Here is a 13296-nt window from a genome sequence, read left to right on the forward strand (position 1 = left end):
CTGACCCATGCATATTTCCAAACTTTTTCAAAATGTGGAGAGGTCTAATACATACACACACATACACACACGCACACATACACACACACACACACACACACAGACTTTTTCCGATCTCGACGAACTGAGTCGAATGGGATATGACACTCGGCCCTCCGGGCCGGTATTAGGTTGACGCTTTTCAGAGTGATTGCATAACCTTTCTATATGAGTAAGGCAAAAATGATTTCATCAAATATTAAATGGTTTACTTTGATGCAGGATCGATTTTAAGAAATGTGCGACATCTCTCCCCAAATTACCCCAAATATTTTTTTTTAAACTCTTGGGCCCCTTCCGAAACTTTTTTCTGGCTAAATGCTAGCTAATATACATTCCGTTAAACTGACGTACAACAAGGGTCAAGCGATCAAAATTGGAATATTTCTCCAAATAATACGAAAAATATTCAATTAATGTTTTTCCTCATAATCCAATATCATTATAAATTATACCGAATAGTATTGAGCACGAATATATGCAACCACCAAATGCTGCGATATCTTTGGAGTTAGTTTTAAGTTTGTTTTATTTCTCTTTTTCAACTATTCTTGTGGTTCCGCTTAAAGATCGCCCAATATTTTTCCACTAGGCGCAACTCTAGGAAATTCGGAGGGTTACAAAGCGATTAGCAAAAACGCCTACTGCAAATATCACTGGGATTTGGAAACAAATTATATCTTAAAATGAAAATTCGGCACTTGTGACTGAATATCCAATGTACAGAAAAAAAACAAATTTATTGTAAATAAAAGGCATTTCTAACTATTTAAAAAATAATCTCCGTTATACGTTATTATTTTGTTAGACCGTTCCTATCGGGTACATTACAATTTCGTCATGATTGGTACGCCCAAACCACGGCGAGCATTTGGAAAATCAATCTCACACCAATGGAAATATGCACAGGGGAAACCTCTGCTCGTACTCTCACATCACGTTTGAAGGGGGAGAAAATATTAACGGAAACCTCGCCTCGCCGGTAAGTTCAGATGCGGCGGCTTTAGTTGTTTAAAAATAAAGCTACTGCCGCCGTGGACGGAAGCATGTGTGCAATCGGGCCCCAAGCAACGACGGGCAACGCTGGAAAATTGCGCGCTTCAAATTCCATCGAATCGACAGTACAGTGAAATAGAAAATGCGCAAGCGTCGGTTTAGTTGTTATATTTACGGAAATAAGAAGAAAAGTCAAAAGCTTCGGAAACGATTCTCGGTTTCAATGTTTATGTTTTGTAAACTGAAACACTATCGATTAAGGTGCGCTATTATGCGGCAATACGTGAAAAAAGCCTAGCGGTTAACCATATTACTCAATGAATCACACAGCACTTGTGTAGGTGACGATACCAAAAGCATCATAGGAAAATCACCACAACAATACGACTCGCTCCAGCGAAGTGTGAAGAATTATGTGAACCCCAAGACTTCGAAACACAAACATCGCCGACGAATGCATTGATGATTGCATGCATGGTGTTAAAAATAGCATTCAGTAAAAGTTACACGCTGCCGATAGTATTTTAGTTGCTTGGAAGATTACTCTCAAGTGAAGTTGTAACTCAGTAACGAATCCAGTGCCATGGGAAACACACAAGCAGCCAGTGAAGCCAAAGACAGCAGCGTCCCGAAGCTGCCCAAGCATAATCTGGTAAAAGGGCGCAGTTTTATGAAATTTGGCAAGAAAAAGCAACTGCTGGTGGACCACGACGGTACCTCAACGATGGCCATTGACTGCAGCAGCAAATCCGAGGTGGATGCGGAGAACGAGGACGGTTTTTCGCACATATTGATTGATGGTAGTAGTGCAACAGCGACTCCAGCATCCTCTAGTCAAGGTCGTCATCTGTCTAAATCAGCTGATTCATTGCTAGCGGAAGGTGCTATCACCAAACGGGATTATGAGTTTGTCTCGGGAAACGATTGCTTCGAAAAATGCTCCAAAACGGAGACAGGTAAGATACATAAAAAGAAGCCTAAATTGCAAACAGTTTCAGAAAAGTATACCCGTTAGATAAAACCATCTTCAATACTGCGACTTGCTTAACATGCAATCGGGAAAGAAGGAGAGAGAGAGAAAGAGAACAGAAAGTGTATACAAAACGTGAGCTAATTCAAGCTCAGGAAAATGAAATTAAAATTTTTATTATTTGAATGGCTGCTGTTCCTTTTTTGCAATCAAAATGTGTTCATATAATTAAAATGATACCTAAGCGATCGCTTTGGGCTTATTACTTTCGGGCTGAGACGATACGGCAAATGAATTAGCTCGTAATAAACATACTCCAATAAACTTGCCTAGCGCTGAATACAATTACCGTAAAACAAGGGGTCTTTGAGAATGCTGTCAACTTTGATAATGCATTAGACACGCTGGTTTTATTTTGTGACTTAGGGTAATAGGCTTTTAACCCATTGAGTTCAGATATATGTGCTACTACATATTTTGCAAATGTTCGTTAAATATCGTGGTGTTTGTCTAGGTTAATTTGTCACGACTATTTTGTTAAATTCATGGAGTTTGTGACATTGGAGTGATTGGTTGCTGGTTTAATATTTAAAGCTTGTATAGGAATGAGTATGGTACTGCTGTTTTGCTGATTCAAATCGCCATTTTACTCGATTTGAAGAAAACAATCCTATAAAAAGTTTGCCCAGAATGTCGTTGGAAATCGTGCAGAAAAAAAAATTCTTTTAGAAATGTTCATTGAAGATAAAAGGGTCAAACTTGCAAACTTTGTTTCGGTCGTCACTGTAGATGTACCACCAACACTAATATTTCAATCCTAAATATATCAAAATATGTTCATCGCAAAGACTTGTTATATTCTAAAGAATTATTCAGAATTATTCACTGAATCACATATATGTAGGTGCGAAATACAGACCCGTTAAAATTCGTTTAACAGTCAAATCGAAAAAATTAAAATCCCTTGTTTACACCAACATGAAAGTTTCAAAAAATTGAAAAATTTTGTGCTGGCCAAAAATTTTCTTTCGAATCTTTAAAATGTTACCCCAAAAAATGGAAGGCGAACGAAGTATAAATGATATAATAAAAACGCGTTATTTCAGGAAAACACTTTTTCAGCTAGTTAAAATTGTAGTTCGATCAAATATTCATTGGTCGTTTTGAAATTTGCACAGTATAATCAAAATTGCATTCTTCAACGCGCAGTGATGCTACTCAGAATAAAAGTTGGCCAAAATCTCTAAATCTTCCGAAATCACAAGTTATTTTAGTACTCTGGATTCCATTTCGGCATATATAATTTCATAAAAAAAAGGTTTTGGATTGATTTGGGTGGTCCCAACACAAATAAGAAGTTTTCTACCAACATGGAAAACGTAAATTTTGGCTGTTGTGTCGCAATGTGGTTGAACGATATATTATTCGAAACCAATAAATTTCAGGCATATGATGGTACTGAAAAACTTGTTTTGTATTGTTTAGGCTGTATTTAATTAAAACTAGTTTATTTTGCAATAAACAGTAACGGAAGTTAGTAAGTCTTGTACTTCTTGTGGATATTCTAGTTTATCGCAAACTCGCTCATGTCTCAAAGTAGAAATTTATAGGGTCGGAAGCTACCATTAATCCAGTGAAAATATCCTGAGTGATCTTTTCTATATCTTCGATCTTCTTTGTTCCAAATCCCTTGAGCTTCTTCAAACAAACGACCAATTGTATGAACAGACATTTTTATACGTTATATTTATGTTATAACCAAGTAATGGTAACTTGTGTACGATCGTCGGCATATTGTACCAAACTTACTCGTAAATTACCACGAACTGCCTCAACTACCTCGAAATATAGATTAGTTTCAAAAACAATTATAGGTCATAGATGCGTTTCATCTTCTGCTATTATTTAATTGCAAAAAATTTCGAAACATATTTATTGTGAGATTTTTCAACATACTAGAAAGTTAAACGCAAGATGGATTAGTGGATGCAGTCGAAGTAGCACCGCTTGTTGATTAGCAGTTTCTACAACAAAACTTGTTGAAAAGAAGCGTACATAAACCATTATTCAACTGATTTAGCAACTGAAAAAGCACACCAGCAAAAGTTTATCGTTATGCAACAATCCGCGGCCATTACATGTTGCATTATGTACCGATAATTTAAATAATATCGATAATCAGTTGCTCGTCATATAAAATTTTTTGTCGAGCTATAATTATCAATATTAGTATTTTTGTCAGACAACATAACTATAAGTTGTGTGTGTAACGGTAATTGTCGGATTTTAGTGAATATGGAGGGCAGAAAAATGGGTAATTAAAAAAAAATTAATTAAAAATATTGAGCTTGGCTTCAACTATTTTTGTCGTGACTAACGACTTACCTTTCAATATAGGGGAGTCTTTTCAAAATTTTCGGAAGAAAAATGATGTAAGATTTTGAACGCTTATATCTTTTGTTGTACTGAATGGATTTAATCAATTTCTTCGGCATTTTGTCGAAAATATTTGTACCAATGTTGTATTAAATTTTGGAATATGGACATTCATTATCAACGGAAAAATAGTGTTTTGAAAAATCTTTCGAAAACGACTCGGAAAAGTGAAAATTTTCAGCCCATCCCGCACAGAGCCGTCAATATGGTGCAGCAACCGAACAATAAAATAATGAAAAGTTTATATATATAGGTCCACTACATGTTTGTTCCTATATTCGTATTGGGTTGCTTGACGAGAGCAGTTGGTGGGGGAAAGCCGGCATATTAGTTTTAGTTATGCCATATTAGAAGCCGGACGGAAAGGAAAGGCTCATGCACGCCACGAGAACGAGCGAGAAAGCGATAGTAGTGCATATTAGCGAAAGCGTTACGTACATTTTGGACCTTAATAACTTTTCTTCTACTAAACGGATTGCCATAAATCGGAAGGAAAACGTTCAACGCTTGCTACCGATACGTTGTTTACTATATAAAATTTGTTTAAATAGTTCAAAAACTACTTTAAATGAGAATCAACATTAATGATAAAACCTATAAATAGGGGTGTCGCAGCTTTTCTCAAAGCCAGACGCGTGTAAGACGCAGTGCATAACAGACGTTCGTGGTCGTGAGAAGCTGCATCGGACGACCAATCAAATCGGCTACCACCGGAGAGAAGAAAAACGTTGGTGGAGGTGGTGGCGGTGAGAAGGCCAAAAAGCCAAAGGCTAAGAAACGCAGTCACTGAAAAGACGGTAGTAACTGCCACTAAAAATGCCACCAAAACATCCAAGGCTGCAAAGCGTACTCATTCGGTGTGAGCTGCGAAATGGGGAAAGATCATATGTATGTACGCAGTAAAAACAATCGTCGGCAAGGTTTGAATTGTTTCAAAAGATTCTCGTCTTGTATCAACATAGTTATCTACAAACCGTCCTTATTAAGACGAATGCAAAATGGAAAAAGAATTTTATTAGAAAGTTTCTTTTATTAACTAGTATTAAGTTTGCGCTTGTTAATTCTGTACTTTTACCAGTGAATCAAAAAAAATATTTTTCAAATTAATCTACAAACCCGAAAGTTTTTGCAAATCCTTCCAAGAAAATCAGGGAAAGTGGCAAATGCCACTAAGCGAAAGCTACACCAAAACGAATGATGAAAATATTTTCATTTATCGCACAAAAGGAGGGCCTTTCATATGCATCGAAAAGTTTATAAATAGGAACGCCTTGATGCAAAGCGTGCTTATTCGGTGTGAGCTGCGAAAAGGGAAAGATCATATGTATGAACGCAGTAAAAACAATCGTCGGCAAGGTTTGAATTGTTTCAAAAGATTCTCGTCTTGTATAAACATAGTTATCTACAAACCGTTCTTATTAGGACAAATGAAAAATGGAAAAAGATGGGTTGGTAATGTATATGACATAACAGGGGTGTCGTGACCACACTTCGAAGTTATTTCAAATCTTGCAAAGCATAAATTGACATAATTTCAATGATTGTTCCTATATGAATGAAATGACAAATTTTCAGGTCAACGCGGCAATAACTTTACAATTTATAGCACAATTTTATATTTTTAGTTATCATATATTAACTGTCATCTCTTCCAAACAACTTAAGCCTCTGCTGCCAACCCCGTGGTTTTGCAGGGTTAAGGAGAATCATTGTAAAATGTCCAATACACGATTTTATTATGTTGTTACCTCCACCAAAACACTTCAGAACATTCCAACCTGTCATACATGTACGTTGTCTGCTTGTTGAAATCATTATACGAAATTTTTGACCTGTATTCAATGCGGAGAACTCGGTAATAAAATTGTTTTGCTGAATATACTAACGAATGGGATCCCCAGGAAAATTTCGCTGAGCCCGGTGAATCGAACTTAATGCGTAAAATTTGGCCATTTGAAAGAGATACAAGCAGAATTTTAAAAATATTATCATCGTGGTTATGTCCCGGACATTACCCGCCCCTAGTTTTTCGCTAAGCGTGATTCATTTCTGTACGCTAGGAAAAAGATTCCGATGGTTGTTTCGAGAGATTTTAACATTGATATTTCAAAGCAAGAAAATATGAAATTTGTTCATTTCATGAATGAATGTCTCAACGAGCTTAGAATCCAGCGCATCCCCTATCAACGCAGACGCCAACAACAAAGGTTCTTTTCAGAACCACCATAATTATTATAAAGAATAACTTGAAACATTCCCACATATTTCATTGAGTATCATTCAATTTGAATTACAAGTCAAACGAGTAGTCACGACACTCCGGTTATGTCCTAGACATTACCCACCCATCTTTTTACTTTAGAAAACCTGCAAAAAATGCATAATTTGCTGTGTAGGGCAGAAAAGTTATCAAATATAGAGGAATTTGAAACAAAATATCTCAAACCCCCAACTTTCAGTATTTTCCAAGGAACGAGCATATCCCCACTCATATACTAAGATTGTTTCATTTAAAAAAGATATAAACAAACTTTTCGTGTGCTACCTCAAAAGTTATAGCATTTAATTATCAACTGTTAGGGATTACTTCAATACTCTAACGCTTATAAATATTCTTCCACGCTTCTAAGATCAAAAGAAATCATATATCGTCGTAAGGAACCCGAGTGTGAAGAGGGAAATATTCAATTCGTCCATCTATTTGATTTGAATATTTCCCTCTTCACACTCGAAATGTCAACATTATGTGATTTAATTTAAACTAAGTTCAATCAAGTTTTATTTTTTTCAATGCAGTTTTTTATTATCCAGTCCAATCTAGTTTCAATCTAACATACGTGATTGTATCGAGTTGGTAGTCGATGACGCACAGAGGAGTAACGGGGGTCAAATCCTGGCCAAAATTATTTGTTGTTTCTATTGCTCTTATTATACCTTAATATGAACAAAAAATAGACAATAACATGTTTTTGGAACAATGTGGCATCTATCCGCCTACCAGTGTAGTGGTCAATTATCTAAATCCTTTCGAATACTAGTAATTTCGAGGTGATCTTTGTGAATACATTTGTTTTTCCAGTTTCACAAACAGTTGATCAGTGGAAAAGGGGGAAGAAAAGGAACCTTTGAGCATATTTTCATATAGATACATTTTGAAAAACATAGTATTTGGCCCTACAGCATTTCGGTGTACTTCAAATTACTAAAAAGTTCAATATTTTCAAATCGCTTGGAATTTGTGGATCGGACAAGATCGAAAAAGTTCTTATGTTTTTCGGATAGGTGGAATCTGGTTTTGTAATACTGCTTCAGCAACTTTGCCGGATCTTGCCGTATAATGTAGCTTTTTTATCATACAAATTTGAAATAAAATGTTTAACAAACGTATTTTTTAAAGTTGGTGCAATGCACAACAACACTAATACGTTCAGTTAGTTTTAGGCTGAAGTTATACAAATGGTTGTGTTCAACTACGCTTGCAATAATATTGTCTTACTTAATACAGTCATCATCACTAGAAAGCGATATTGCTGGATATATAATTAAGATGATTAAAAAACCCTTAAAATATCACCATTTTACATCCATGCACAAAATCTTTAACAATTTTTGACATACTCCTAATTTTGCCACGTTATTCAGCAGGCTTTTAGGTATGTAAAAAAATATAACGAAATAGAAAATCAAAAAAGAATATTTTGGTTATTGGCCAGGAATTTGTTCTAGATGTGACGGTAGGACTTTTGTGATCACCACTCCAAATGCGAATTCATCCTGTGAACGCACATTTCCTAATTATCTATTGTAATTAAATACACCGCTTGCTATGCAATCCCTCTGCTAACATGCTCTTAGGTCCAATTTCGTCACCCACGCTTAACTTTTAAATCAGATTTGACGCATCACTAAGCCTAGTTTAAAAGTTGAGCGTGAGTGAAGGAATCAGCCCTTATACATGATAAATAATTTAATTGTATTTCGATAATAAACTATAAGAGCTCTTTGAAAATCTTTTTAAATTTTATTTATTTATTTATTTATTTATTTATTTATTTTTTCAAAATATGCGACGTTTATATTTCTTCCCATAAACTACCGAAATGTTTGATTATTTAATATAACATTAGCGGCTCTAATTCGCAATCAAGCGAAATTGAAAAAAAATACAGTAATGTTTCGATTATATCACGGTCGTTCTGTATTTTAGCGTGATATATGTGAAGCGTGATATATTCAAAACAAAACAAAATATTACATTTAAGCATTAACCCATGTATTTCTATCATTAAAAAGTCATACAAGTTAAAGTTAGTCAAAAAGAATTAATCATAGTAGGGTAATCCAGCCTATTTTTGCCATGTTTCTATTAACACACTACCTATTTGTGTGAGTTGGTTAGAGCAGCGTCTGCCATTTTTGTTCAACGCATTGGGTCAAATGGTATGGCATTAGCGGATAATTATTTTCCCACACAACTTCACTTTACGTATCCCGTACCTTCTCTTAAAGTTTTTGATCTACCCAAAACTAAACTTGAAGGAATCTGGCACGTTAAAGTTTTTGGCAAATATCTTGGCTATTAAAATCCATGTATTTGAAGAGACTACGATTCATTCCTCGTTGTATCAACATTCATAAAAATAGTCACATCTCCAATTCTCCTTCCAAAAGAAAAGTATTCACATCAATTCAAGAGAAAATGCATATCTTGGCATACCTACCATATCTTGTGTATTTTGTTTTTCTCATTATTTTGTTAGATTTTCCTACAATTAAGAGAATAAAAAAGAAGTATTTTTTTTTATCCGGTACATCAGGCACCCGCTTTAGGACACGGCAAATGAGTTACGAAGAATTTAAAACGAAAATTGGAAGATATTTCGGCAATCCTAGTGATTACAACAACATTTTTGGTAAAACATGATTTCGAGATTATTCACGTTTAAAGTTTTACGCCATGCCCTCCGCCCACGTAAAGGAATAGGATGAAAAGTGCTATATACTTGCTTTTACTGTTTGGACCTCTATAAAAAAAAATTAAGATACTTTCTTAAGAATTTATACTTTACGTTAAAAGAATAAATAGTTCGGCTTTGTGACCGACCTTATCATATATAAACCCTTAACGAAATAGTCCGAAACCCACTAATAAGGTCATTTCCCTACATGTAAACAAACAAGAGTTAATTGTAAAAAAAAGATGGGTGGGTAATGTCTGCGACATAACCGGAGAGATGTAGAATACATAAGGAACACGTTCTTCAAATATGTTGATATTCATTGGAATTTTCGGACAAAAGGTGATTTGGGCGAGGAATATTTCAAATTATTCTTTACAAAAATGATGGTGGTTCTGACAAGGACCGTTTTTGTTGGCGTTGTTGGCCTTGGTGGGGAGATGCGCTGGCTTCGATTTTCGTTGGATGCTTCTGACTTCTTACTATTTCCGGGCTTAGCTGTTGTCCAGGAGGTGATTCTGACATGATTGGTGTAGGTGTAGGTCGTCAACCGGTTATAATTTTTCAAGCGTTGTTTACATTTGAAATTAAACCACTGGATCAATTAAAAAAAGTATTGGTCTGTGATATGAAAAGTACGAAATATATCTTCGGGTTTCTGCATTGACGTTTTTGACAAATACAAGATCAATGCATGTGCCTGCAAGTGTAGTTGCTTGTGATGGATCAGAGATCAAACGAAGCTTGAAACATTCATTCATAAAATAAACAAATTTCAAATTCTCTTGTTTTGAAACATCTATGTTGAAGTCGCCTGAAACGACCATTGGAACATTCTGATTTCTAGACTAAATATTCTACATTAAAAGATGGGTGGGTAATGTCTGCGACATAACTGGAGTGTCGTAACTACACTTGTGACGTTAATCCAAATCTAATGATATGCAACGAAATTACGTTTGCATGTGAAATTTTCAAATGATTCGTTATAATTATGGTTAAAAATTCTAATTGGGAATTCTTTTCCATCACCAACTATTTTTCTTTTTTTCGAATCTACAGCATTCTTTGAAAATATTGTTGAAATGTTATTGATGAAAAACTGAAAATGCGTTTGGCAACACTGCTCACTAAATGGATGGTGGGAAGACGCACATTCGTTTTGATTATGCTAGTATTAGTAGCAGGAAAGAATGAAAAGGAACATAGCCCGAAAACGAGCAAGCGAGAGAGCGATAGTAATTCGTATTCGCTCTACTAAACTAAAAAAAGATGGGTGGGTAATGTCTGTGACATAACCGGAGCATCGTGACTTCACTTCGAGACGTTAATTTAAATCTAATGATTTATGCAGTTAATCAAAGGAGGCTGCCAAAAAGTTCGAATAAAAGCACGCGACTAGTGTACTTTGCACGTTCTATATTTTATCAACACTAGAGAGAATCGAAAAAATAATTCAAAGTGTAATAGCAACATGCAATTGTGGCAACACTGGCCATGGGATGGTGGGGAACACGCACATTCGTTTAATTTATGATGTATTAGCAGCAGAAAGGAATGGAAAAGCAGTGCGCGAAAACGAGCGAGGATAATTTAAATTCTCTTTCTATCCACATATCGTATTTCTAACCTACTTGCTGAAAATTGTTAAACACCTCAAATGGATATTTCAGTTTAACTCTTATTAGAACACAATTAATTGGTCCTGAAAAGAACCGTTTATTGTTTTATTGCGGGAGCATAATTCAGACGCACTCCCCGCGACACGGTGAGCCAGTTTAATATATTTGGCCTGAAAGTTATGCGTTTGGTGCAGTATTTTGCATTCTCGAACAAACCAGGCGCACTATTTTGCATTCTCGAACCAGTAGGCATCGTTGGCTTCTCGGGGCATCATTACGACTGAGGTTTGTAAGCGTAGCTCGACTTTGCAGTCCTGTACAATCTCACGAACCAGACGCTGGAACGATAGCCTACAGATTAGTTGCCCTTTAGTTGGGGCGAAATTCTTGCAGGGCGACAGTTCCGATGAGTCACCAGTAGCTGGGGCACTGTTTCCGTCCATCGCCATTGCCAACTGCTTTCCTTCGGTGGACTGGCTGCTTGCTAGTGCTTGAACGAATACGAATGATGAGAAAAACCGACTGACCAATATTCATATATAAACACACGAGAAAGCACTACTATCGCTCTCTCGCTCGTTTTCGTTCCATTCCTGCGCCTTTCCTTTCCGTTCGGCTACCAATACTAGCATAACCAAAACGAATATTCTGTCTTTCCATCACCTTCAATGTAGTGGCCAGTGCTAGCAAACTTGCATGTTCAGTTTTTCAATAACAACATTCAAACAATATTTTCAAAGAATGTTACAGATTTGAAAAGAAGGAAGGAAAATATTTTCACAAATTTAAATTCTTTTGTGTTATTTGTTAGCGCTGATAAAGGCTATTTAGTTTGCTACTAGCAAGGAGCTGCACAAACAAATCGATTTATGCAGTTAATCAACGGAGGCTGCCAAAAAGTTCGAATAAAAGCATGCGACTAGTGTACTTTGCACGTTCTATATTTTATCAATACTAGAGAGGATCGATAAAATAATTCAAAGTGTAATAGCAACATGCAATTGTGGCAACACTGGCCATGAGATGGTGGGGGAACATGCACATTCGTTTAAGTTATGATGGTATTAGCAGCAGAAAGGAATGGAAAAGCAGTGCACGAAAACGAGCGAGAGAGGATAATTTAAATTCTCTTTCTTTCGTTCCACACATCGTATTTCTTATATAGACGCTGGAACGATAGCCTACAGATTAGTTGCCCTTTAGTTGGGGCGAAATTCTTGCAGGGCGACAGTTCCGATGAGTCACCAGTAGCTGGGGCACTTTTTCGGACCGTCGTCATTGCCAACTGCTTTACTTCGGTGGACTGGCTGCTTGCTAGTACTTGAACGAATACGAATGAGAAAAACCGACCGACAGATATTTATATAATCGCGCTAATATGCACTACTATCGCTTTCTCGCTCGTTCTCGTGCCGTGCGTGAGCCTTTCCTTTCCGTCCGGCTTCTAATGGCCTAACCAAAGGAGTATGCCGTCTTTCCCCCACTAACTGCTCTCGTCAAGCAACCAAATACGAATAATCATAAAACAAACATGTAGTGGACCTATATATAAACTTTTCATTATTTTATTGTTCGGTTGGTCCACCATTTTGACGGCTCTGTGCGGGATGGGCTGAAAATTTTCACTTTTCCGAGTCGTTTTCGAAAGATTTTTCAAAACACAATTTTTTGTTATTAGTGCATGTTATACATACTTAAAATTTTAATACAGCATAGAGGAACATATTTTCAACAAATTGGCCTAAAAATCAAATCATTCTGTTAAGTATGATAAAAGTTATTAACGTTCAAAATCTGACGCGGTGCCGCAGCCGATATTTTGAAACGGGACCCCTATATTGAAAGCTTAAATGTATTCTACATTAAAATATTTAAAGTGCCAGGACACAACATGTGGCTTGACTGGATCAAAATGTAGTGTGCCTTTTCTGTTTTTCAAAAAGCGTGATATAATCGAGACAAAACCGTGATATAATCGAGGGTGATATAAACGAGTATTGATATAAACGCATAGTGATATATTCGAAACATTACTGTATGCGCATAGTATTTAAATTGCATGCACTGATTTGCAACGAATATGCGAATAAAAAACCTACAGTGATAATTCCGCTGGGTTATCTTCAAGTTTTGTTCACGCGGCGTAGAGGCGAAGAACGTGTAATAAAGCATAGAAAGAAACTTAATTAGGCACAAAAAATGCACCCATAAAAATGTATCTTCCCAACCATTTCTTTTCCCCTTCACGATCATCTTTACTCTTTTTTCTACATTG

The 13296-nt window shown here is 36.2% G+C and overlaps 1 protein-coding gene across 3 annotated transcripts in view; it reads left to right on the plus strand.

The window, feature by feature from the left end:
* Positions 1–1196: 1196 nt before the first annotated feature.
* The window catches only part of LOC131682300 (protein cappuccino), a 40158-nt gene continuing 28058 nt past the window's right edge, over positions 1197–13296 (plus strand). For all 3 annotated transcript variants that reach the window (XM_058963682.1, XM_058963683.1, XM_058963684.1), the window contains exon 1: positions 1197–1991. In XM_058963682.1, the coding sequence (XP_058819665.1) occupies positions 1619–1991 (373 nt within the window). In that variant the 5' untranslated portion in view covers positions 1197–1618. The remainder of the gene's footprint in view (positions 1992–13296) is intronic.

This window comes from Topomyia yanbarensis, chromosome 2, assembly GCF_030247195.1.
Source record: "Topomyia yanbarensis strain Yona2022 chromosome 2, ASM3024719v1, whole genome shotgun sequence".
In the NCBI taxonomy this organism is placed as follows: Eukaryota; Metazoa; Arthropoda; class Insecta; order Diptera; family Culicidae; genus Topomyia; species Topomyia yanbarensis.